The sequence below is a fragment of the Pipistrellus kuhlii genome, unplaced genomic scaffold (assembly GCF_014108245.1).
Source record: "Pipistrellus kuhlii isolate mPipKuh1 unplaced genomic scaffold, mPipKuh1.p scaffold_m20_p_16, whole genome shotgun sequence".
NCBI lineage: Eukaryota > Metazoa > Chordata > Mammalia > Chiroptera > Vespertilionidae > Pipistrellus > Pipistrellus kuhlii.
In genome coordinates, this window is record NW_023425471.1 from 10,180,541 (window position 1) to 10,208,161 (window position 27,621).

A 27,621-nucleotide genomic window follows, 5' to 3' on the forward strand; every position below is an offset into this window, starting at 1 on the left:
TGCTGTATTTGCTTGATGTTAGGTTTGATTTTCTATCTTGGTTAATGGTCCAGTCAAAACCGGAAATGTGGGAGCCAGCCTTGATCCCCCCTTTTCCTCACTTCCTTATTAGTTTTCTCTCCTAAAGTAGACGAGGTGTCTTTCTCCTCACAATTCCCACCTCTGGTCCCCCCCCCCTTTTTTTTTTAATTTAAATTACAACACGGATGATCTTTTTTTAAATATATTCTTATTGATTTTTTACAGAGAGGAAGGGAGATAGATAGAGAGCTAGAAACGTCGATGAGAGAGAAACATCGACCAGCTGCCTCTTGCACAACCCCTACCGGGGATGTGCCCGCAACCAATGTACATGCCCCTGACCGGAATCGAACCTGGGACCTTTCAGTCCGCAGACCGACGCTCTATCCACTGAGCCAAACTGGCTTCGGCATCTGGTCCCTTCTTGCCTACATCACACCATCGCCAGAGCTACTGCTCAGAAGGGTAACTCTGACTGTGTCATTTCCTTATTAAAAAACACCCACAGTGGTAGTAATCACTTAAACATGAAAGTCTGAGTTCCTTAACAAGGTTTCCGGTGCCTGCCAATGCATGACTTTTGTGCCCTTGAAATAGCTCCCTGTCTGTGCCTGATGCTCTTTATGCCATGTCCCCTTACTCATTGTGTTTGACTGGAATGCCCTCATGTGACTCAGCCTGTGTCATCTCCAGGAAGTTTCCTAATCCTCCAGACTGACCCCAAGAGCCCTCTCTCTGTGACCCCATCATACCCTTTTCCATTGTAGCATTTGTCATGTTATTTTGAAAAGATCTGATTCTGTGTTTTTGTTTCCCCCAAAGCCTTTTAACTCCTAGAGGCCTTTATTTCTAGCTTTCAGTGTGATGTCAGGAATATACTAGGTGTTTAATAAATGATGATTGAAATAAACTTCAGAGATTGACAATCCTGTAGACAGATACACAGGAAAGATTTCAGAGAATCCAGAGTTGCATTTGCTACCATACTGAGTTTGCCTCTTGCAGCCTTGTAGCAGCATAGTGTAAGAATAGGTAACATAGCCGAGACCGGTTTGGCTCAGTGGATAGAGCGTCCGCCTGTGGACTGAAAGGTCCCGGGTTCGATTCTGGTCAAGGGCATGTACCTTGGTTGCAGGCACATCTTCAGTAGGGGGTGTGCAAGAGGCAGCTGGTCGATGTCTCTCTCTCATTGACGTTTCTAACTCTCTATCCCTCTCAATTCCTCTCTGTGTAAAATCAATAAAAAAAAAAAAGGTAACATAGCCCTGGCTGGTTTGCTACAATGGTTAGAGCTATCAGCCCATGCACTGAAGGGTTGTGGGTTTGATTCCCGATCAACGGGTTGGGGTGCATGCAGGAAGCAACCAGCCTATGTGTCTCACATCTGTGTTTCCTCCCTCTCTCTCTGAGAAAAGCAGTAATTCACACATAAAGCATCAGATTGCTAGTGTCAATTGCCAAGGATTGCAACCTTAAGGAACAACAATCCTCTTTCTTTCCTGTGTGAAAAGGAGCATATTATTTCCACCTCTTATTAATACTCTTATTAAAAAACTGGTTTGGCTCAGTGGTAGAGCGTCGGTCTGCGGACTGAAAGGTCCCAGGTTCAATTCCAGTCAAGGCATGTACCTTGGTTGCGGGCACATCCCCAGTAGGGGGTGTGCAAGAGGCAGCTGGTCGATATTTCTCTCTCATTGACGTTTCTGGCTCTCTATCTCTCTCCCTTCCTCTCTGTAAAAAATCAATAAAATATATTTAAAGAACCAAAACAAAACAAAAAAAAAAACACAGAGCATTGTTTTACAGTGTAAGGTCTTGAGCTACATTGCCCACTGTGATAGTTACTGGCCATATGTAGCTCTTTAAATTGAAATAAAAATTAAAATTAAGCTTCTCAGCCACTACCCACATTTCAAGTGCTCAATAGCCACATGTCACTAGTAGCTACCATATTCATGGATGTCACAGATACAGACAGAACAATTCCCCCAAAGCCATTATTTCCAGCTTTCAGAGCAATGCTAGGCAGTGTTGAATTTCTTTTTTTTTAATTGATTTTATTTATAGAGAGAGAGGAAGGGAAAAAGAGAGAGAAACATACATGTGAGAATGACCCATCGATTGGCTGCCTCCTACAGGCCCCCTACCTGGGATTGAGCCTGCAACCTGGATATGTGTTCTGACTGAGAATCCTTCCACTGTACTGGATGACACCCAATCCAGCCACGTAGGCTGGGCAGTGCTGACATTTCTCCCATCCAAGTACTAACCAGGCCCGACCCTGCTTAGCTTCCGATATTGGAGGTTAAAATTGAGGCACTAAAGCACAGGATATTTGTGAAGCAACCAGTTTATACAATGTATTATTGAATTCCTGGTACTAACCCATAGTCATGGATAATCCTTTTCAACCACCTTTGGGAAACATTTTGCAATTAAAAGAAGTACTTGTCTGTTATTGGTCTGTCTTCCAAATGCTAAGGTAAACGGAATTTTCTAATGGTGGACAATGCCTTGGAGATCTTCTAGTCCAGTAATTCACTTATAGAGGAGGAAGCTGAGGTTCTGAAAATGAAGTGGTCAGCTCTTCAGTGGCAGAGTTCTGGGCTTCTCACCCTCAGGCCTGCTGTTCTGTGCTACTTTTCAAGTTTTGTGTCCTTGTGATTGATGCCAATGGGTTAAATAAGACAGCTTTTAAAAAGTCCTTTAATCTCAGAGGGTTGAACAGTTTCATCTTGATAGCAGGTAATGATCACTGAGCCTTGGTGAAATCAATGCCGCTAATAAAAACTAAGTACTCCCAAAGACCCTGTTATTGTTTCTCAGTTCCTTACAGATTCTAAGTAAGTCAGTTGTTGCTGAATGCTCCATAATTATGAAAAGAATCTTACTCTTTGCATATGGGAAGATATCCTGTCTTCATTACGACTTTTTAAAGGTTGAATAATCCTGACTGCACCTGGTTTCAGCTAGTTACTGCGGGGTGGGGAGGGGAAGGGATGGGATCTTTGTTTACCATGATCTTTCTGTGGCAAATGAGGCATAAACAGTGTCAAATGTGTTGCATGAAGTGTGATATTAGTTTGACTGTAAAATGAGCTATTTGAATCTTTGAATCCAATATTAGGGCCTTTATTTTTCTTTGCTTGGAATTTTGTTTTTTTCATCTCTAACTGTTATAAGGATGACTTTTAATTTTCTGCACTACTGAGATTTTTTTCTTTTTAATCATCTCCACAGTCCCCCCTTCCCTCCCCCCAACCCCCCACCTGCCTCTTTCCCCCCAGATGAAAAATCACACAACTCTTGTAAGAATTTTAATCATCTTCAGAAATGAAAATTCTTAGATGGTCTTATTTCTACTAGAATGAGTGACAAAAGGAAGCACTGATGAGCTATCGTGTGAAACCAGAGTAATTAGCCTTGTGTACAGTAGCCTTTATATATGCCAGATTTTTCTTAATGTCTCAGATAAATGGCCATGTTGAGTAGCTATGTTGGTTCCTGCTGTCTAATTATTCATGGAGTCAAGAATTGAGCACAGTGATCATCTCTTAGTTTGACTAGCAAATCTCTGGAGTCCTATCTTGACGTCCAGTTTTCATGAACAATGAATTGATGTCTAGAAAGGCTTTCTTTGACTTTGTAGTATATATTACAGAAGGATTTCAAAAGGAACGTGTCTGTTGAGTTGGTTATTAATCCATTTGTTAAACTGAAATAAAGGAGAGGAACATTATAAACACTAGTTAGCTAGGTGTCTTTAAGTAGTCTGTGAGGTCGAAGGGGTGAAACAGTAGTAGTAGTTGAACCCTATTATGAGACATTTATTATTACTTGGAATAAGATAAATGAGATAAATTGTTTTATATATGGCAAAATACTGAGGTACCTACCATACATAGTATCCTTACACATGGATGTTAATTTTTATTAGTAAGTACAGTGCTAAAAAGGAATTTATCATTCTCAAAGTTCTCACAAGAGGTTTAAATACGAGATTTGTTGGACAAAAGCTTGCTTTTTTGTTTTGTTTTGTTTCTCTTACTCTGGGGAATCCTGGTTTGAGGGAAAACGTATTTTGTGTTTTTTACCCAACACTGACTTAGGATGTCTCCCTGAAACGTATTTTGTGTTTTTTACCCAACACTGACTTAGGATGTCTCCCTGAAACGTATTTTGTGTTTTTTACCCAACACTGACTTAGGATGTCTCCCTGATTCTCCAGGGCTTTCTCACTGACCTAGGATGTCTCAGTAGTTCCCCAGTGTGTCTACTGAGGCCTGTGATGGCTCCCTAATAACCATCTATTTACCTAGATATCTCCCTACTTTTGGAAAAAATTGTAATGCCAAGAATCACTCTGTCTCCTGGCCTCCTAGTGGTCACAGGTTTTACCATTGTGGTATCTTCATATGGCATAAGTACTGAGTAAAGGAACTGGTCTTGGGGACTGGATATCACATTACATTAAATGTGATGGAATTGAAATGTTCCTTTTTTCATGTTTTTCTTCTTATTCCTTTAGGTGTGGTATTTCTGTTTGGCAAAGTTTGGATCAAATCTGCTGAAACCTATGTGAGCTGTTGTGTCATGGTGAAAAACATTGAACGAACTCTATACTTCCTTCCCCGTGAAATGGTAAATGTTAGTGATTAGCATCTAATCCTAAGTGCATGCTGTGTTCTGCCACCAGCCCTATTCTTTCTTTTTCTTTTTTTTTAACCTCAACTACAATTGCTTTGTCATTTATATATATATATATATATATACATATATATATATATATATATATATGCATATGTATAATGATTTCAGAGAGATGAAGGGAGAGAGAGAGAGAGAGAAACATCAATGATGAGAGAGAATCATTCATCAGCTACCTCCTGCATGCGGATCAAGCCTGCAACCCGGGCATGTGCCCTGCTCAGAAATTGAACCATGCCCTCCTGGTTTATAGGTGGATACTCAACCACTGAACCACACTGGCCGGGCATCCACCAGTCCTATTATTTATTCAACAGGGCTGTGAATTATCCACAACCTTGATGCTTTTTTTATTGCTTTCTGCCTAGTCACCACTGTTTGGCAGCAGCTCCATTAGAAGTTGGGGAAAATAAAGAAATGAAATAACACTCTGTTTTTGCAACTTGTTAGAAAGAGTGTGAAAGAGTATAGCATTTCTTGAGTTTTAGTATGTGATGCTGTCTTTCAGCTTCTCATTTCCATAGTAATGACAGCTGGGAGAGTATAGCTCTAAAATGTGGCATGGAGTTTGGCCCAGTTTTCATGCTTTTGTTGTATAGGCAACAGTGTCATTTCACTCACAGCCATTTAACGGGGTCAGTTTCATTTGCTTCTCCTTTTCTATCGGGACTTAACATCCACATTCTCCTCCCCATCTGAGTTGAGCTGTGAAGATTCTTGGTCAGTATTTACAACACTTCTCCCATTTTGTAGGATCGATCGATCGATCAACTTTATTTCTGGTTTGCTTTTATGATGCCATTGGGAGGAATTGGGCATTGGGTTTAGTACATTTTGGGGTATGTTTGCATCTTTGGACTCACTTGTAAGACTGTTCTATTACATGTTTAAATGGGGGAAGATGAAAATTGATTTAGACTTGGGTTTCTGGTGGTTGAAAGATTTATTTATAGATATTCTTTCCCTTCCCTCCCCTTTTCTCTCCATGGGAGAGTAGAAAATTGATCTGCACACGGGGAAAGAAACAGGAACTCCAGTTACAATGAAGGATGTTTATAGCGAATTTGATGAGAAAATAGCAACAAAATATAAAATTATGAAGTTCAAGTCCAAGGTTTGTATTTGTGATAACATTTTCCAGCCCTAATTATTAGTTGATTGTTCATTTCCTGATTTAGCAAATAGTTGTTGCATATCTTATTTGTGCAAACTGCCCTCTGTGTGGCTATAATTCATTGAATAGAACTTTCATAGATAGCAATGCAAAACCTTGTTGTATTTGTAAAAATTTTTACATCTCTTTATACTGCTTATAAAATAATCATTAATTTGCATAGAAAGACTACTCATAGCAAAGTAATTGCTTCCAATAATTGAAGCATATCTGTGCTCTTATTCCCAAATGGAAAGAAACGGTCTGATCTTGTTTATATTAATTATTGCCAAGTTGTCTTACAAGGTTAAGTGAGGTTTTATCTTTAAACATTAGGGACTTTGATGCTATTCTGATACAATAAATCTTCTGCTCCTGTGACACATAATTGATCAACTGTGAGACGTTGATTTTGTGAGATATCGATGTCTTTGGCCATCATCGTGGGGGCTGTGACTCACTCCACATACTGGTTATTAACATCCTGGCTATTAACAGTGATTGCAATAAAGGGAGGGTTCAGTTGCTAAAGGGTAGGCTAATGGTCTTAACTATTGTATTTGAGCTTTGAATTATGGCAGATGGATCAAGTCTCGAAAGTTCTAAAAGCAGTGTGGTGTGATGGTGAAGAGCATAGGTACTGGGCAATATACCTTGTGCTTTCAAGTGCTAGCCTTACCGCTTCCCAAGTCCAGGGCCGTCACAAGAGCTATTTGGAAGGATTGAGTCGATCAACTCATATTAGGTTATTAAAACAGTACTTGGTACATAGCAGGCACTCAGTAAATATGAGCTATAATTATAATGCTAATTATCAATTTTTCTAGCAAGGTGGGGTTACTTGCTATTGAAGAGTAGCAAATTACCTAATGCATTAACATTACGAAATTTAAAAAAATATATATATTTTATTGATTTTTTACAGAGAGGAAGAGAGAGGGATAGAGAGTTAGAAACATCGATGAAAGAGAGTCATCGATCAGCTGCCTCTTGCACACCTCATACTGGGGATGTGCCCGCAACCAAGGTACACGCCCTTGACCGGAATCGAACCCGGGACCTTTCAGTCCGCAGGCCGACGCTCTACCATTGAGCCAAACCGGTTTTGGCAACATTACAAAACTTTTTAATGTTTATTGACCTCGAATGCAAATATTTCAAGTTCTGTAATGTCCAAGAAAAGACTTTTTAGTACTTAGTTATTGGGTGTTTTAGTCTTAGTTGAAAGGGGAAACAGCCGAAACAGGTTTGGCTCAGTGGTAGAGCGTCGGTCTGGGGACTGAACGGTCCCGGGTTCGATTCCGGTCAGGGGCATGTGCGTTTGTTGCGGGCACATCCCCAGCAGGGGGTGTGCAAGAGGCAGCTGGTCGATGTTTCTCTCTCATCGACGTTTCTAGCTCTATATCTCTCACCCTTCCTCTCTGTAAAACAGCAATAAAATATATTTAAAAAAAGAAAAAAGAATAAAAAAGAAAGGGGAAACAGGTGCCACATTGGCTTTATTTACTTCCGTGTTCCATAAGGATGTTAGATTCCTAATGATTAAATGCAGGGACATGCATTGTGTATGTAAGCTTGTCAATGTATCTTGTGAAGTTTTTGTCTAAATGATTTTAAAATATTTGCTTACCCAGATAGTAGAAAAGAACTATGCTTTTGAGATACCTGATGTTCCAGAAAAATCTGAATACTTGGAAGTTAGATACTCGGTAAGTCAAACAAAGAAAATTACTGGGTTTTGGTTGGAAATGATACTGTTCTATTTTTGAAATTTCAATTGGCTTTCAATTAGTGCTGGCAGAGCTCCTCAAGCCCACAGTTCACGGAGGTGGACTCCCAGTAATGAATAATTAAATTAAAATGGATAAAAATTTAAATACATAGACTACAAATTGTGCGACTTTTCTCTGCATCTTTAAATACATAAATCGAAACTGCAGAACTGTTTGTTAAGTGGAACAAATGCCACATGATGGAGTGTCCCATCATTAGTCTGTTGAAGTGTTCTTTCTGAGCATCGGAAAGGTGAGAGATGAGAGCATCAGTACTCTTACTGGAGTGCTGCTCTTGCTCTCAGGACAGGTAAGGTCATGGCTATGGGATATTAATTAACTGGACCTTACCTTTGATATAGTGTTTTGATCCCACATGTTAAAAACGGGAAACTTTTAAGAAATGTTTCTGACAGTGGTGATGAAATGTACCATGGAAGCAATTTGAATGAGTCCCATTCTCTTGCTTTTATTCCCCTAATGCAGTGGTACTTATTATATTGCAATATTTGGCTGTGTGTGTGTGTTTTGTTTGTTTGTTTGTTTTTTGTGGGTTTTTGTTTTTTGTGTGTGGGGGGTTTTGTGTTTTTTTTTGGTTTTATCAGTAAGGCATGTATGGTTCTGGACAGAAATCCTCTTTTGGGGAGCTTCTTGGCCTATTTTTCTTCTAATGGATGCCATCAAGATGCATTATTTTGTCATTGTGAATTGTTTTTGTTTCCTACTGTGAATTGTTTTGGATTTCATTTGTAGCAAATTACATTTCATATATATATATATAAAAGGAGTTTCTTCTGGTACTTCGTAGAGAGGCTTTTGTTTATTTCAAGTATAGACTTTGGAAAATGTGAAGTAATAGTTTTAAACAAAAAGTATTTTCTTTTTTTTTTTTTTGCCTTTTTCAGCCTGAAATGCCACAGCTTCCTCAGGATTTGAAAGGAGAAACTTTTTCTCATGTATTTGGAACTAACACATCCAGCTTGGAACTGTTCTTGATGAACAGAAAGATCAAAGGACCTTGTTGGCTTGAAGTTAAAAATCCACGTAAGGAAAATTTTACTTTCAGAATACTAAGTAAATTGCTGATAGATGCGGTTTTTAAAAAGGTAGTTAGGGAATTAGTCTCTTTATTTTTCCTTTTTTATGAATTTTTCTCAAGGTTTTCCTTGAGTGAGAACAGGGAATATGCTTAGAATCACTTTATCACTGTAATGTAAGGTGATCAGAGTCCCGCTTTTGGCGGGACAGTCCCGATTTTTAACAATTTGTCCTGCGTCCCGCGGCATTTTAAAAAAAGTCCTGATATCGGGATGTCTGGTCACCTTACTGTAAAGTCTGTCAGTGTAATCAGAGGGAGGCCTTAGTTAGCCCAGCTGGCAGTTGGTCGCATCCCTCACTGGGCTGCTGTCAGTGTGGACTTCCTTTCTGGCTGATGTGGCCCAGTTCTTCCTAGTTCACTGCTAATCTCTGAAGGAGGGGGAGTACCACTGACCAGTGTGGAGAGTGCTGGGTCTCTTATCCGATGTTCTTTTGTATTTGCATCTGTGATACTCTGTTTTGTCTTCACACATCTCTTATGTTTTGTGATTTCTCCAAGGCAGTGTTTTATTTCATTTTTAAAAAATACATTTTTATTGATTTCAGAGAGGAAGGGAGAGGGAAAGAGAGATAGAAACATCAGTGATGAGAGAGAATCGTTGATCAGCTGCTTCCTGCATGCCCCTTACTGGGGATGGAGCCTGCAACCCAGGCATGTGCCCTGACTGGGAATCGAATTGTGACCTCCTGGTTCATAGGTTGATGCTCAACCACTGAACCATGCTGGCTGGGCACGTTTCTGTTGTTGTTGTTGTTTTTAAACCTATTTTGGGCCCTCGATTCTTTAGAAAATCTAATGGAAGCTGTAGACCTATTTCCCAGGCAGACGAACATATGTGTACACACACAAGGATTTGCATACAATCCAATAGTGTGTTTTATTGTTAATTAAATATTACAAGACATTGTTATTAGAAGAGGGGATTGAATACTTTCTCAGTTAATCACAGATGTCTTAACTGTAGTATTTTTTCTTTTTCTTTTGCTCTGTTGTATTTGTTCTCTTTTAGAGCTCTTAAATCAGCCAATCAGTTGGTGTAAAGTTGAGGCAATGGTTTTGAAACCAGACCTGGTGAATGTAATTAAGGATGTTGGTTCTCCCCCTCTCGTGGTGATGTCTTTCAGCATGAAGACAATACAAAATGCAAAGACACATCAAAATGAGGTAAAAAAAAAAAAAAAAAAAAGATAGGACAGATTTTGTACTTATGCCTTAGGTGCAGATACTTGTCTGAACTTATACAGTTTTTCTGCAAGGGGAGGTAGTTCTTTTTGAAGGGCAAAGAATACTAGCTCCCTACCAAACTTTTAAAAGACTTAAATTGATGACTTACTTATTTCTGGGTTTTTAACTTTTTTGTTTTGGAGAACTTTAAATGGACATAGAATAATTTAATGAACTTCCGTATGCCAATCAATTTATTCAGCAATTAGCAAGATTTTGTCACACCCCCTCGTTTTTTTCCCCCTCCTAAAGTAGTTTAAGGCTAATTTCTGCCATTTGTGTCATTGCATCTCTCAATGCATGCATACTTTCTTATATAATACCATTAATCACCTAAAAACATGAACAGCGATTCCTTGGTATCTAAAATACCCAGTCCATAGCCACATGACTTCTTTTCTCCAAAATGTCTTTTAACAGTTGGTTTATTCGAATCAAGATTCATATAAGAGTCACAGATGGTGTTTAATTTTTATGTCTCTTGAATCTCTTTTAAACAGGAGCAACTCCCTCCCAACCCCTTACAGTTGTGTGTTGTTTTTTTTTCTCAGTGATTTTGACTTATTGGAGAATAACAGTTGGTTCTCATAGCACACCCCATTTTCTGTTTTTGTTTGCTTCATCCGGTGATCGGACTTATTCCTCTATGCTAGAGGTTGGCAAACTATGACCTGTGGGCCAAATCCAGCCTACCACTTGCTTTTGTAAATCAAATTTCTTGGAACATAGCAACTTTATTCATTTACATATTATCTGCAGATGCTTTTGTACTACAGAGGCAGAGTTAGTATCCATGCCAGGGACCATAAGCCCTGCAAGACCTACCGTATTTCCTATCTGACTCTTTATAGAAAAAGCATGCAACCCCTGCTTTCCTAATAAAATGTTCATTTATTTATTTATTTTTATGTTTTTTTTAAATTAAATTATCTGTGTACATATCTTACCATTGCCCCCCTCCTCCAATACATGCCCTCCCTCCCCAGAGTTTTGTGTCCATTGGTTTTGCTTATATGCATGCATACAATTCCTTCGGTTGATCTCTTATCTCCCCCAGATCTCCCTACCCTCCCCGCTATAATTTGACAGTCTGCTTGTTGCTTTACTGTCTCTATATCTATCTTTTGGTTCATCAGCTTATAATGTTCTTTATTATCCATAAATGAGTGAGGTCATGTGGTGTTTCTCTTTCATTGACTGACTTATTTCACTCAGCATGATGTTCTCCAATTCCACCCACCTAATAAAATGTTTAAAACATTCATTAATATATACTAAAGTCTTTATCTTTTAATATTCTTGGTGGTTTTGTTGAGAATGCAGAATCCATAGTAGATGTTTGATAAGCGATTTCTTTTCCTCCTTTGTTTGCAGATTATTGCTGTGGCAGCTTTGGTTCATCATAGCTTTGCATTAGATAAAGCACCGCCACAGCCTCCCTTCCAGTCACACTTCTGTGGTATGTATCTTTAAAGCTGGTTTACTAATGGCTTGATTTTAGTTTTTCTTTTTTCTTTTTCTCCAACTGTTGGGCCAGTAACTTGTTTTTCATCATTATAATGTTTTCAAAAGTATTGAGTGTTTTATTGGATCTGTTGCCTCTTATTCAGCTGGTTTATTTTGTTCTAAGAGAAGTCAGGAGGCAGTTGGATATCTTTTTCTGTTCCAATGGTTATTGTATTGGGATGGAGTCGTTTTTTTCTGGGTCAAACTTATGCTTTAACTACTTTCTTTTCATGATGTCATTCTACAAACCCATCATAAAAGCCTGTTTGTTTTGGCTATTCTTTTGAGGTCCAACAACATGACCAATAGAAATACTTGATTCTCTTTACTCTTTAGCAATTGGGGGGAATTTATATGTAAGCAGTTTCCATTTGGAAACGGTCAGTGTATGTATACTTGAAATTGGCTAAGATGTGTGTTGGAATCTTTATTTTTCTTCATTCTTACAGTTGTGTCTAAACCAAAGGACTGTATTTTTCCATATGCTTTTAGTGAAGAAATAAAGAAAAAGGTAAAGAAATTGTTTATTTCTTTTAAACATGAAGCATCTATTTGTTTAAATTGAAAAAAGGAGGATGGTGTGGATGATGTTAATCAATTAGATCTATTCTTGCTACATCATACTGTGACATTGACCCATTAAAATGTATTAGAAATGTAAAACTAAAAACATTGTTTAGCAATGTTTAAATGTTTCACCACCCGAAAATGGTGGAGTTCTATGGTGTACAAGGTTCAAACCCTCCTGTAGTTAGCTTAATAGGAAGCTTTTCCAAAACTGCATGATCAGGTGATTACTGTTTTGGGAAAGTGTAGGGTCGAGTGCTTCACTTCCCCTCCCCCTGTCCAGCTTAAAGGAAGTCAAGTGACGTTGGGAACACTGAGGATATTAAAGGGGACAAGTATTAGAAAGTTGATGTGGGCTTGTCCCAATAGATCAACGATTTCTAAACTCCCAGAATACTCCATTAAGGGTGGAGGTGGATTGGGGAATTGGATAATGTATTGAGTTTTTCACAAAAATAAATGTATTTGAGCCCTTGCTGGTTTGGCTCAGTGGATAGAGCATTGGCCTGCAGACTGAAGGGTCCCGGGTTCAATGCCAGTCAAGGGCACATGCCCGGGTTGTGGGCTCATTTCCCAGTAGGGGGTGTGCAGGAAGCGGCAATCAATGATTCTCTCATCACTGATGTTTCTATCTCTTCCTCTCCCTTCCTCTCTGAAATAAATAAAAATATATTTTTTTAAAAAGTAAATGTATTCGATGTAAAATATTTCTTTTTGAGAGCATATGTTGTTTCTTTTATGAAATGACAGTGTTGGTAAATTTGTAGTTTTTTTTTTTAATGTTCTCACTTGACAAAATTAAAAGTTAGCAACCTGTCAGGTTCTGCTTATTTTAAGTTGGCTTGAGAAGTCTAGTAGTCTGGTGGTACTGTTAGACCAGGCTACTTATTATTTGTGAAGTGCCCATAATTACCTATCCAAGTAGAAATGACCAGGAAAATTTATTCCATTAGAGTCAAACTGATCTTTCTTTAGTCAAGCTAGGTATAGAAAACATATAGCCTTCAACTTTCATTTTAGGAGAGTCTTAATAGATGGATCTTTTGAACACCTGATTTCTGGTTAGTAATCCAAGTGGAAGCCTTTTGTGTGAAGATAGGTTTTATTTATATTTAAGACACTTGTAATTCTTAAATGAATGTTTGCGTTTAGTCTAGTTTCTTATTTATACTACCGTAGTACATTCTTACACCACTATTTGATGTTAGTTTATACAGTCCTTAGAACTTCTTTGTGTGGTAAATACATAAACAGTGCAGTCTAAGAAAGTCGGTACTCTGATTCATGTGCTATAAAATGTGTCCAGATGACAAGCGTGTCCCTGTGGAGGGACGTTTCTGCACTTGATAATGCTCAACACTTAAAACTTGTTTTCATTCTCACTCGTATTACGTGTATAAGCTCCTCAGAGACTTTATGCAACTAAGGCAAAACCTATAATCAGGAATTTTATTGCTGCATTTAGTTTTGAGCTGGGTGGTTTCTTTTAATCCTAAGAAATCTTAACCTGTCTGAGTAAGGAAGCAAGATATAGTGCTTGAGAGAAAGAGTGACTGGTTTGTTTTTATCTAACAGAAAGTGAAGGTTGAGATTGCTGCAACAGAGAGAACACTGCTAGGGTTTTTCCTTGCAAAAGTTCACAAAATTGATCCTGATATCATTGTGGTAAGTAATCGTTTGATCATTTCGTGGGGAAGCTCTTCATGCCTTAGTTATTTTAGTTTGATTTGATTGGCATTTTTTTTTTTTTTTGAGCAGCAAAGAATAATTTCAGAATGAAAGAACCCTATAGGTTGGTGGGACTTGCTGTACTTACTGCTGACAGAAAGGGGGAAATATCCCAGCCCATTACAAGATAGTATTTTTTCCTGTAATAGAAAGGCAACTTATGAATTGTTATAGAAGTTTATGCTAATCCAATTACACTTAGAGACCACCAGCCTATAAATTAATAAACCTGGGTCAACTGTTGGTATCTCCAGAATTTTGGCTTAGTGGTCCAGCTGTATGGCTAGCATCCACAGGAGTTAATTCACTTGGTTTGATGCCAATCCCCAAAGTATAAGTATTTGAACTTTATGAGCTCAGTGGATCTCTTTGATATATTTCTTTGAAAGCTCATGGCCAGGGACCATTTTTTCTCTTGATGACTGGGTATGTTTCCATGAGGTAGCAAGAGATAATAAGTCATTGAGTTATCTTTGCCCCGATTCTTTTCTTTAAATGTTTTTTTTTAACTTTCAATGTTTATTTTATATTTGTTTCAGGTATACAGCTAAGTAGTTAGACAATCAAATACTTTGCATAGTGTCCCCTTGATATTTTCCGTTCCCACCTGGCACCATACAAAGTTATTACAATATTATTGACTATATTTCCTACGCTTTACTTACATCCCTGTGACTTTTTTTTTTGTAACTACTATCAATATGTGCTTCTCAATCCCTTCAGCTTCTTTCACTCAGTTGCCCAACCCCCTTCCCTCTGGCACCCACCAATTTGCTCTTTGTGTTTATGTGTCTCTTTCAAGTTTGCCTGTTCGTTAATTTTGTTCTTTAGATTCCACACGTAAGTGAAATCATATGTTATTTGTCTTTTTCCGACTGGCTTATTTCACTGAGCGTAATACCCTTTTGGTCCATCCACACGGTTACATTTGCCCCAATTCTTAAGAATAATAAAGCAACATTTTATTTTATGTTTCCTCTGGCCTTCCTTAGTTTGTAGGCTCCTTGATAGTCCTTCCTTTTGTCTTTTTCTCCTGAATTTGGGAGGGAAGTAGGATATAAATGCTTACATTTGAAATGTTCTCTTGGTAATTTGATTACATGGAAGGAAGCCTTGCGAACATGTTCTCCATATATTTCTCTGCATTCATGTTTGCTCTTGGACACCTTTCCTGACAATGTGTAGCCCAGGTACCAAGAGTCTATAGGTTGTTACCAGGGTCTCTGCACCCACTTCCCTTACGGTGTATTAGGACCCATCTTGAAAGTGTCAGGAAGATTCTGTTCACAGTGCCCTCCTGTGCTTCTCTGGCTTAGCACCAGACCCGCACTCAGTCTCCACTAGCAGTCTCTCTCTTGGGCCCCAAGAGATGCCATGGTGCCTCGGGTAGGTGTGCTGCCATAAGGTATTAGAGACAAGTCTGTGATTGAGAAATCCAAACTGATGTCAGAGAGAATCCCGATGTGGGTTCGAGTCCCTAATCCCAGGAACGATAATTTGGGAATGAGACATCCTAACGCCCTTTGGGTGTCTTAAGAGACAAAACTGCTATAAATATATAGCAGTATCTATTTTTGATTGAAATTAATAACACAATCTATTTATTGATCTGATTTACTTTAAACTTTATCTAGTTTTTTAATAAGTATTGGCAGTGAACCATATTATTCACATGATGGAAATTATTGTAGATATGGAAAACTTGGTTAGTTTTTTGAGATATTCTTTACTTGGTATAGTATTGTGTCCTTGTTTTTTTTAATTTTTTTTTTTACAAGTTTATTATTTGAACTATTGAGTGGTATTATTTACTGTGTTGCATGTTGCTTAGGAGTCTAAATCAGCACTGTTTGAACTCAGTTCTTTAGGAAAAAACTAGATGTAGTTCCCGAGCTTTCTAAAAGTATGTAAATGTTATATAATACAAACAGCTTCTTGTTTTTTAAAGAAGTAAAACAGAATTGTTTGAGTATAGCTTTTATTGATCATGTAAAAAGTGTGGACATTAAAATTTGCCCTTGCCTTTGAGACTATGAGGCATGAGCTGCAAATTAAAAGACATTTTCTGAACCTTGCATCAATTAGGATGAGATAAAGTTTATTTCAGCAATCTGCTTAGCAGTCTTGTGAATGTCAGGGCTAATGAATGCTGCTGATGAATAAGTTCCTGAAGAAGAAAGGATCCCAACCGGAGGTAAACTCATGATGCCTTCAATTAGAGACCAGAAAAAGAAAGGGCAAAGAAATTCTATGCATACGAAGATAAATCCTCTAATTTGCATTTGATATGTTATTGGCTGTCGTCTTTTCCTGCCTAGGGTCATAATATTTATGGATTCGAACTGGAAGTGTTATTGCAGAGAATTAATGCGTGCAAAGTTCCTCACTGGTCCAAGATAGGTCGGCTGAAGCGAGCCAACATGCCAAAGCTTGGGGTAATAATCATTTTCAAGATCTTGCTTTTTTAATTTGACTTTTTATATGCTTTGACTAGGAATTGGCTGTCTTGTGGCAGGACATTTTAACTGTGGCACTAAGCATATTTTCCTTTGAATCGAGCATTTTATTGGTAAGAGCCACTGGTAGTTCTTGAAATTAGCTGTTAGGATCTAGAGACAGCACATATATGTTACCTCCACTTCAGCTGTACCAAAGCAGTAGCCCGTAGAGCAGAGGTGCAGGGCTCAGAATTCATTGAGTATGATTATTCAGGAAGGTGATGGGAAGGAAGGATGGGAGGGAGCTGACACTGAATGTATAAGAAGGCAGTGGGCTAAGTGCCTTCTGTAAAGAACTTGCTCAGAATCATAGAGCTAGAAAGGGAAGAACTGAACATTTTGAGCCCAGGCCTTTCTGACCCTTAAGCCTCATGCACCTTCATTCTACCTGCTTGCTTCACTTAGAGGGATGTTGGTGTTTCATATGAAGTGCCTTTGTTTCCTAAACCTGATACTGCTCAAGGCTTGAAATCTTATTTTACTTAAAGTCTCTAAATAAAATGGGCATGCTGTCTCATCAGAGAACTTAGAAATCTGTACCCTTGATAATGCTCTTCCGAGGATTGGAATTGGAGCCACTGCTTTTGCTTTTTTCCTTATTCGTATCTTTGAGGTAATAGAGAGGTTAGTAACAATTCATCAGAACTCTTGCCTAAATTAACTCTTTACCCTTTATATAGCAACTTTTTGGCGAGGTTTACCCTGACAACCCCATTTAAGATTCAGTTTCCTCAAATTCGTTGTTTCCTCAACCCCGTTCTACTTTTTCTCTGTTCCATATACTTGTTACCCCTAAAACTATAATTTCTTCTTTTATGATACCTATTTATTATTGTATATTTCAAATGAGATCAGGACTCTTCTCTTTTGCTCACTGCTTTATCCGAGTACCTGGAAAAGTGTTGTTCAAAAATATTTAATTAATGACTGGATGAGTGGAAGAATGAGAGTTTCATTATTGGAATTTTGGGGCTACCCTCAAATAAGTGAGCACAAAATATTCTCTCTCATTGCCTGCTTTTCCATGGTATTGACTTTTTGTCTTTCCCTTGTAGGGCAGGAGTGGATTTGGTGAAAGAAATGCTACCTGTGGCCGAATGATCTGTGATGTGGAAATTTCGGCAAAAGAATTAATTCGTTGTAAAAGCTACCATTTGTCTGAACTTGTTCAACAGATTCTGAAAACGGAAAGGGTTGTAATCCCCGTGGAAAATATACAAAATATGTACAGGTATGATCTTGGATGCTTCAGAATTGGATTTGTCTTGAAATTAGCAAAAGAAAGACACCAGTGCCATTCTTACGAGCGCGTGGTGCTATAGAGAGGAACATTGTCTTCATGCCAACACCACCATCTCCGTTATTTCAATAGTAATTTGAACTATTTTGCCTTTTGAATTATTCTACTTTTATCAGTTTATCTCTACCTCCCTCACTTGACACCATCTTAATGTTTCCTAAGAGCAGTTTGGAATGAATGTGATATTTATATTTTCATCCTTCATTAACTCAGGAATTAGTGTAAATATTTTAGAAATATAAAAACTGAGAAATCATTAAGTTATTTAAAGAGATTGCTCAGTTATTTCTTCCAGCTTTATTGAGGTAAAATTGACATAAAATGTGTATGTTTAAGGTATGCAACTTGATGTTTGATATACAGTGTGAAATAATCATCACATTCAAGCTAATTAGCTTATCGCCTTACAGTTACTTTTCCCCCCCGAAAGTGAAGTTTATTTAATTTGAGGTACTAAAGACATAGAATAACTGAGGTGTGAGCAAATCGTTTTAATGATATTTATTCTTTTTCTCATTCAACACATATTTATGGGACATTTATTAAACATTTGAGGCACCTGCACTCAGTGCTATTTTATGATTTCAAAGCAACACAGAAGTATATTTTCATGGCATGTGCCCGAGACCAAGTCTTCTAGTTACTTTTTTGTGTGTGGTGAGACCATTTAAGATTTAACCTCTTAGCAAATTTTAAGCATACGATACAATATTGTTAACTGTAGTCACATTGCTGTACATTAGATTTCCAGAGCTTACTCATTTTGTGTAACTGGAACTTTGTGCTTGATGATTTCTTAAATAAGGTTTCTTCTACCCCTCTGGCCACTTGTTTTCTGCCTATTCCTCCCGAGTCCTTGGACTGCTTCCCTTTCTGACTGTGCTGCTTTTCTAGATGATCTCATCAAGTCTCAGGGAGTTCCATACCGTGTGGGTGCTGATGGAATATCTTATGTTCCCACCGGCATATCTTCAGCTTAGCCTTTCCCCTGAGGTCCAGACTCATGTAGTCACCTGCCTGTTCTACTTAGTGTCTACTATGAACCTCCAACTTACCTTGAGCTTCTGATATTCTCCCCTAGGTTCCTTTTGTAGACTTTCCTTTAGTAATGGTAACTCTTTATTTTTCCGGTGCTTCTGGAAACCTAAGTTGTCCTCGACCCCAAACCTTTCATGTACATATTCATGATTCTTATCTCTGACACGCACGTTCATTCTTTCAGGAAATCCTGACAGCTCTATCTTCAAAATATGTCTAGATCTGACCTTCCATTGGACTCACCCTGGTCCAAGCTACCAACCTCTTTCCCCTGGATGACTAGGTCTTACATTAGCCTTCTCACTGGCCTTTTTGGTTTTGCTCTTGACTCCTTGCTCCCCCCCCCCCTCAACTCCAGAACCAGATTATCCTGCCGAAGTTAAGTCAGTTATTGCATTCTGCTCAGAATCTTCCAGTGGCTTTCTGTTTCATTCAAAGTAAAAACCAAAGTCCTTATGTTGACTTTCAAGGTCCTATGTACTGTGTCTCTCTGCCATTAACTCTGCCCTTGCCTTCTGTTCTCTCCATCTTTCTCTCTGTTCCAGCCATTGGTCTCCCTCCTGGTCCTAGAATTACCATATTTACACTTAACTCAGAGCCTTTGAATGTTCTGTTCTGTCTGCCTGAAATGCTCTTCCCTCAGTTACCCAGTTATTCTCAGTGAACTCTTCCCCAGTTCCCTAGCCGAAAATTCAATCTCGGCTCCTGACACTTAATATTCCCTTTGATTTTTTTCTCTCGCTTTAACAGCATTGCATAACGTACCATATATTTAATTTGTTATTTATACTTTATCTCTTCCATGAGGATACAAGCCCATTGAGACAGGATATCTGCCACATAGTAGGCATGCGAGACATACTTATTAGATGGAATGAATGAAAGGTTTCAGGTTGTAGTACTTCACTTTATTTTTGTGAGATTTTTTTTGTGTTTTGAGAAGGGCATTGGAATTGATGGTATGAATGAATTCCTAGTTTTATACCAACCTTATTTTAAATTACTTTCGAAGCCAAAGTGCCGTTGCTCTGGTTACTTATACCAAAGTTTTTTATAATTTTTTACGAAGTTCTGATTATAGTCATTGTTTCTTTTAATTACTTGATTCTGTTTCATTCTTACTTTTCTGTACAGTGAACCCTCTCATCTGTTGTACCTGTTGGAACACACCTGGAAAGATGCCAGGTTCATTTTGCAGATCTTGTGTGAGCTAAATGTTCTTCCATTAGCATTGCAGATCACTAACATCGCTGGGAACATTATGGTAAATTTAACTTGGAGGGGGAAAAAGCATTTCCTGTCGGATTCAGTGTTTGCTTGGGGTAGTTGTTATATGATAATGAGTCTAAATGCATACTTATAAAATGAGTGACTTGTATTCTGAAAGCTGGGCTTCTTTTGTAAAAGGAAGAACTTTGGTTGGGAGGAGGGGAGGAAAACCAGGTGCAGTATGTTGAAATTTGGGTGAACATAAGATCATCTCTAACATCTGGCTGTGTCTCATTTGTGGAATGGCCCACTTGGGAGTAAAGAGATAGCCTAAGTTGTCAGTATTTTAAGCTTTTTGTCTCCTTTTAACTATAACGCGTAAAGAAAATGCTAGGGATAATTCAGTACCTTTAAAAACTAGCCCTTGTTAAGAGGAATGATTTTGAAGGAGGTACTATGATTAAGTTTTTACCAGGTCCAAGTTGCTCTTATTTGTTGTGATTTGAGCTCAAATTTAAAAAAGAAATTCTGTTTAATAGTCTAGGACGCTGATGGGTGGACGAGCCGAGCGTAATGAGTTCTTGTTGCTTCATGCGTTTTATGAAAACAACTATATTGTGCCCGACAAGCAGATTTTCAGGAAGCCTCAGCAAAAACTGGTGGGTCTAAAATTGTATAGCGTTTTGCCTTTTCTTATCACCCCCTTTTATTACCTATATAGCCTTTTTTGCTGGGATAACATCTTCCAAAATAATGCCTGTATACTGTAGAAACTGAGTCAAGTTTGTTCTGTTGTGTGTGGGGAGGCATTTCCTTCTGCACTCTTCTCTGTACAGATAAAAGTTATGAAATAGGAAATTCTTTGAGGGAGGCATTAGGCTTCTCTGACGCGTGACCATACATAGAAAGTGTTTTGGCACCTTACTTAGCCCTGCACAAAGCTACATGCCAGTTAAATCTTTTATTTTCTTAAACGCATGAGCCTTTATTTTTGTGTTGCATTTTATGTACTAATGACATCAAGATCACCACAGTCGGGTTTCTGAAGTGGCTTTCATTACGTTGGAACTCAAAGTTAGCTGCTATTTTATTGGCACTGATAGTAATTGATTCAGAAAGGGAATTTAATATTAAAATGATTCAGGTATTTTCTTATTTTGTGTACTTCATCAAAATTAGTATAGGGGAAATTGACTTAGACAAATTTGACTTCTGCTGAGCAACATTGAATGTTGGCCATTAACAAACTACTTGGGAATACATTTTTATTTTTATTTTTAAAAAATATATTTTATTGATTTTTTACAGAGGAAGAGAGAGGGATAGAGTTAGAAACATCGATGAGAGAGAAACATCGATCAGCTGTCTCTTACACACTCCCTACCGGGGATGTGCCCGCAACCAAGGAACATGCCCTTGACCAGAATCGAACCTGGGACCTTTCAGTCTGCAGGCTGACGCTGTATATATTGAGCCAAACCGGTTTCGGCGGGAATACATTTTTAGTATATGGATATATTTATTTTAAGGTGTCCATATTAACATTTCGCATAATGGTAATATCTACTATATGAAGTAATTTTCTGTTTTTCATATCATGAATATTAGAGTAATGAATTTACCCAATCCCAATTTGTACATAATATCAAGAGTTATATTTATAGTATCTATTGATTTAAAAAAGTGAAGTTCTATGAATTCAGAACTATTTTAAAGTAAAATTTGCACACTTATTAGCTCAGAGAGAGAGCATTTGTTTCAGTAACTACCACGCTTGGCATTCATTTGGATTCATGAATATGTTTCAATAACTGTGGTCCTTCCACTAAAATTAAAGAATGTTTGTTAAAACTGTATATTGCATTTGGAAAAGGAGGTTGTCCTAAAACTTTTTAATTAGTTGATTGGTTGCTGGCTGGAGAAGTTATCTTTCCATTTGATATTAGGGAGATGAAGATGAAGATATGGATGGAGATGTCAATAAATACAAGAAAGGACGGAAGAAAGCAGCTTATGCTGGAGGCTTGGTATTGGACCCTAAAGTCGGTAAGGCTGGCTGGCCCTGGTGTTAAGGAATTTCTTTTTTTCTTTTTTTTTTTTTTTTTAAATATATCATTGATTTTTTAAAGAGAGGAAGGGAGAGAGATAGAGAGCTAGAAATGTCGATGAGAGAGAAACATCGACCAGTTGCCTCTTGCACACCCCCCACTGGGGATGTGCCCGCAACCAATGTACATGCCCTTGACCAGAATCGAACCCGGGATCTTTCAGTCCGCAGATCGACGCTCTACCACTGAGCCAAACCGGTTTCGGCAAGGAATTTCTTAATGCAGAGGGAAGCTTGAGAAACTAAAAGACATGAATTGTATTTTGTAGGTTTTTAAATAGGTGTCATAATAACAGTATTTCATATTGGATAGCAAAATTAAAGGAAGTTTAGACAGTAACCACCAAATTGAACTTCAGCAGGAGAATCACTTTTCCCTGTTCTGAATAGTAAAGATGTTTTGTGATACACAGAGTAGAAGGTATCTTTTTTTTTTTTTTTTTTTTAGCATTTTAATCATTTTTAAGTATACAGATGAGTGGTGTTAGGTATATTCACATTGTTGCACAAGAATTAATGTGAATTTTATCAAGTAACTTAAACTCTGAGTAGGAGACATTTAAAATTGTTAGCTGTAGTAAAACAGAAAAGTAGTCCAGTTGTCCTTCAGTGTTAGATCGATCTGGGCTTGAATTTTGGCTGTGATCTTGGATTTCCTGTTTACCCTTTGAAAGCCTCCGTTTTCTCTTCTGTAAAATGGAGATAAGAATAATATCTGTCACGCAGAGATTTAAGGAATAAAAGTGACTGTTTAGTATAGTGCCTGACACAGAGTAAGCTTTTAATATGTTTGCTGTTGTTACTGTCTTATTAATAGACATTTACTTTTATTCAGTTTCTTCTTAAGCCGACACAGTAAGCTTTCAATAAGGTTTCTGTTGTTATTATTGTCTTATTAATGGACATTTACTTTTATTCAGTTTCTTCTTAAGGTGAAGAAAACTGTTTGTAAGTGTCCTAGAGAAATATAGTAGCTTTCTGTTCACCCTTTGCAAGTAAAAAGGGTGGATCGTTCCACTACTGACATGTATACATCTCTTGTGTGATTTTAGCACAGTTTGTGTAAAGGTTAAGTGGGTTGCTCAGTTTATTCTTTGAAGGTATGATTGTAAAAATATCTATATATAACCACTCATTGTAGAGATCACTAAATATTTTTTTGGGGGGAGGTGGAAGGGAATGCTTGCTTGAAGGAGAATTTAACAATATTTAAAAAAAATATGACACCTGTCTATAGTAATTGATATGGGGAGGTGTTTGCCTGTCATAATGGTGTACTTTGGGAACTTCTGGGGAAAGGGCTGGTTGTAATTGGTTTCAAGGTGAGAGAGGACCTCTTTTGTGAACTGACTTTGCATTCTAGTCCAAGTCATTTTTATAGCATGGTAGTAGACTCCTTTTTTCCCTTCTGTCTACCCCGTAGCTCTAGATAGTATATTGTTTCTAACATACTTCAGAGTATAGTACTTCTAACGTGATCTTTTGACAAATCTACGTTTTGAAAAGACTTTGTATTGTGGTTTTTATATTGCAGGTTTTTATGATAAGTTCATTTTGCTTCTGGACTTCAACAGCTTATATCCTTCCATCATTCAGGAATTCAACATTTGTTTTACAACAGTGCAAAGAGTTGCTTCAGACACACACAAGGTTACAGAGGTTTGTGTTCAACTGGGGTGGGGGGGCTCTTTAAATTGAGATTAAAAGTAGTACTTAATGAAGAGAACCAAAGTATTTCGTTTTCCCTCTTAAAAGGTACATTATATCCTTTTTAGTGGTCAGAAAAAGGGGAGGGTTATATAGAAGGACATTCAGACTGGTTTTGTGTCTTTTTTATTTAACAACTTTATTGAGATATAATTCACATACTATTTATAATTTAGTCATTTAAATTCTAAATTTAATGGTTGTTAGTGTATTCACAGAGTTTATAACCTTCACCATAGTTGATATTAAGACATTTTCATTACTCTTCAAAGAAACCCCCTAACTTTTACTTGTATCTTCCCTTAATCCCTCTCCTTCTCCCAGGTCTAAGCAACCACTACTCTTTCTGCCTCTATAGATTTGTGTAGTTTTGACATTTCATATAAATAGAATCACATGTGACCTGCGTCCAGCTTATTTCACTTAGCATACTGTTTTCAAGATTCATTCATATTGTAGCATCTGTTAGTACTTCATTCCTTCTTATTGCTGAATATTTGATTTTATGGAAGTTATATATCACATTTTGTTTGTTTTAGAGTCATCTTCTCAATTTATGCAAAATGGCTGCTGGGATTTTGATAGGAATTGCATTGGTTGTGTAAATCAGTTTGGGGAGTATTGTCTTAAGAATGTTAAATCTTCCATTTATTTAGATATGCAATTTCTTACAATGATGTTTTCTAGTTTTCAGTGTGTAAGTCTTGCACTTATTAAAATTTATTTGTAAGTATTTTACCTTTTTTGATGCTATTATAAATGAAATTGTTTTCTTAATTTTACAATTTGTTCATTGCTAATATATAGAAAAATAACAGCTGCACTCAAGTATTAGTTCTAATAGTTTTATGGATTTTTTAGGATTTTTTTTGTATATATGATCATGTCATCTGTAAATAAAGATCATTTAAGTCTTTCCTATTTGGATTCCTTATATTTCTTTTCCTTGCCTAGAATTCCCCTTACTAGAACCTCCGGTATAATGTTAAATAGAAGTGCAAGAGCAGGCACCCGCGTCTTGTTTCTGATCTTTGGTGACAGTATCTAATCTTTCATCATTAGGTATGATGCTAGCCGTAGTTTCCCATCGATGTCCTTTATAAGGTCGAGGAAGTCCCCTTCTGCTCCTAGTTCATTCTAGTTTATTGAGTGTTTTATCATAAAAGGGTACTGTACCAACCTGCATTTCTGGGTTAAGTCCCACTTCTTGGCATATAATCTTTTTTTATATGTTGCTGGATTCGATTTATTAGTATTTTGTTGAGTTTTTGTCTGGATTCATACAGGCTGTTAGGGTGTAGTCTTTTCCCCTTTCTTTGGTTTTGGTATTAGGTTAATACTGGTCTGATAGAATGGGTTGGGAAGTAATCCCTCCTTTTCTGTATTTTGGGCTTGTTTGTGAGGAATTTGTGTCAATTATTTAAATATTTGATAGAATTCACTAGTGAAAATTATCTGGTCTTAACACTTCTTTTTTTTGATTACTAAGTCAATCTATTGTTATAGGTCTTTTTAGATTTTTATTTTCCCTTCAGTCAGTTTCAGTTGTTTGTGTCCTTCTAGAAATTTGTCCATTTCATGTAGGTTATCTAATTTATTGGCATAAAATTGTGTATAGTATTCTTTTAAAATCATTGCTATTTAAGTTCAGTAGGGATGTACCCTCTTTTATTCCTGATTTTAGTAATTTGAGTATTCTTTTTTTCTTTGTCAATATAGCCAAAGTTTGTTAATTTTATTGGTCTTTTCAAAGAAGTACCTTTGGTTTTCTTGATTTTTCTGTTGCTTTTTAAAAATTCTCTATTTCATTCATTTCTGCTGTAATCTTTTTTCTTTTCTCTGCTTTCTTTGGTTTAGTTTGCCCATTTTCTAGTGTCTTACGGTCGAAGTCTAGGTTATAGATATCATATTGTCTCTTGTAATATAAATATACACAATTATAAATTTTCCTACAAGCACTGCTTTAGCTTCATCCATGAGTTTTGCTGTATCACATTTGCCTTTTCATAGTCAGTCCCATTTCCCCTATGTCAACCATTGATCTGACTTCTATCACTATAGTTTAATCTTGCCTGTTGTAGAATTCATTTAAATAGAGTGATACAGTATGTACTCTTTTGTGTCTGGCTTTTTTGTTCAACATAATGTTTTTGAGCTTCATCCGGTGGTTCTTTCCTTTCCATTGCTGAGGAATATTCCACACTTTATTCTCTTGAGATGAGTGTTGGATTGACTTCAGTTTTTGGCTATTCGTAATAAAGCTGCTGTGAATATTCTTGTATGGATCTTTTTGTGGATTTATGCTTTCATTTTTGATGGGGTCAATACTTACAGAATGAATTCGTTGTTTGTAGGGCAAGTATATGTTTAATTTGATAAGAACCCGTCATACTGTTTTCCTAAGTAGTTGTACCATTTAACACTCCTACCAGCTATGTGTGCGAGTTGTTCCCCATCTTCTTCAACACTTGTTATTTTCAATCTTACAAATTTTGTCGAGGCAAGCATTGCATTAATGATTCTATTCACTAAATAGCCTTTTTTTTTTAAATGTGTTTTTTTTTTTTTTTTTCAGAGAGGAAGGGAGAAGGATAGAGAGTTAGAAACATCAATGAGAGAGAAACATTGATCAGCTGCCTCCTGCACACCCCCTAGCAGGGGTCCTCAAACTTTTTAAAGTTGGGGCCAGATCACGGTCCCTCAGAGAGCTGGAGGGCCGGACAATATGAACTACTAATTCCTACTGTAACACCTCGGCTGCGCTCACTGCCCAAAAAACCTGGCGGGCCGGATCAGACTCCTCTGCGGGCCGCATGTGGCCCGCGGGCCATAGTTTGAAGACGCCTGCTACAGGGTAAGTGCCCGCAACCGAGGTACAAGCCCTGGACCAGAATGGAACCTGAGACCTTTCAGACCACAGGCCAGTGCTCTATCCACTGAGCCAAACTGGTTAGGGCAATAGCCCTTTTCAAATAATCTTTTTAAATTCTCTCACATGGATTTTAATCTAACCAATGATCCTTCACTCAACAGTTTTATATAGGGCTTAATTTATATATAAAGCTTATACAGTTAACTTTCAGTAGGGGAATTGGTTAGATTTGATTCTCCAGCAGTAAAAGATATAAATGAACACACTACCTTGTATATTGTTTTTCTCTGCTTCTTTGTACATGTGGCAGATGTCTGTTTGCCCTCCAGCTCCTGAACTTACATTTCTTTTTAGTTCCATCCACATGCTTGGGAGCTGTTTCTCAGTCCTTGTTCCATCTTCCCAGAAGAGAGAATCTTACAGGCTTGCCTCGCCCTCCTGGTCTCATCAGTTGTGATCACAGGAGTGGGTTCTTTAGTACAAACATGGGTACTAGAAATGGGCCTTCCTATGGGACTAGAGGATAATTTTACAGAGAAGGATTGGTGGACATTCTCAAAAGGTAGTAGCTGCATTTCCTGCAACTGTGTCAGCAATGTGACAATTTTCATTATCTACCACTCTCCCCCACCCTGTTTTTTTAAAATATATTTTATTGATTTTGTACAGAGAGGGAGGGAGAGAGATAGAGAGTTAGAAACATCGATGAGATTGAGTCATCGATCAGCTGCCTTTTGCACACCCCCTACTGGGGATATGCCTGCAACCAAGGTACATGCCCTTGACTGGAATCGAACCCGGGACCTTTTAGTCCCCAAGCCGAAGCCCTATCCATTGAGCCAAACCGGTTTCGGCTCCACCCTGTTTTTTTTTAATTTCCATTTTGGATTCTGGATCTATAATGGAATCATTTCAGAGTTCAAAGGGAACTTAGAGGTACTCTACAGAATACTATACATGTAGAAATTTAGAGGTTCTCATTTTCCTGTACTGTCAGTCATTTGGTCTTCAGAACAGCTCGTGCCTCACTGGCATGGATTATAAATTTCCTGACTCTAAATCCTTTCAATTTAGTTTTTATCTGACTGCCATAGATGCTGTAAATAGATTGGA

General features: G+C 37.7%; 1 protein-coding gene and 1 non-coding gene across 3 annotated transcripts in view; both read left to right on the top strand.

Annotated features, from left to right (window-relative positions):
• The window catches only part of POLA1 (DNA polymerase alpha 1, catalytic subunit), a 310,112-nt gene that overhangs the window by 23,833 nt on the left and 258,658 nt on the right, over positions 1–27,621 (top strand). For both annotated transcript variants that reach the window (XM_036439656.2, XM_036439660.2), the window contains exons 11-24: positions 4,550–4,662; positions 5,726–5,842; positions 7,516–7,590; positions 8,559–8,697; positions 9,762–9,916; positions 11,351–11,435; positions 11,932–11,993; positions 13,625–13,714; positions 16,096–16,212; positions 17,331–17,506; positions 19,748–19,877; positions 20,362–20,481; positions 21,769–21,868; positions 23,464–23,588. In XM_036439656.2, the coding sequence (XP_036295549.1) occupies positions 4,550–4,662; positions 5,726–5,842; positions 7,516–7,590; positions 8,559–8,697; positions 9,762–9,916; positions 11,351–11,435; positions 11,932–11,993; positions 13,625–13,714; positions 16,096–16,212; positions 17,331–17,506; positions 19,748–19,877; positions 20,362–20,481; positions 21,769–21,868; positions 23,464–23,588 (1,604 nt within the window). The remainder of the gene's footprint in view (positions 1–4,549; positions 4,663–5,725; positions 5,843–7,515; positions 7,591–8,558; positions 8,698–9,761; positions 9,917–11,350; positions 11,436–11,931; positions 11,994–13,624; positions 13,715–16,095; positions 16,213–17,330; positions 17,507–19,747; positions 19,878–20,361; positions 20,482–21,768; positions 21,869–23,463; positions 23,589–27,621) is intronic.
• Positions 22,829–22,958, top strand: LOC118720271. The gene has a single exon (XR_004988376.1). It is a non-coding gene; the product is annotated as a small Cajal body-specific RNA 24 (non-coding RNA).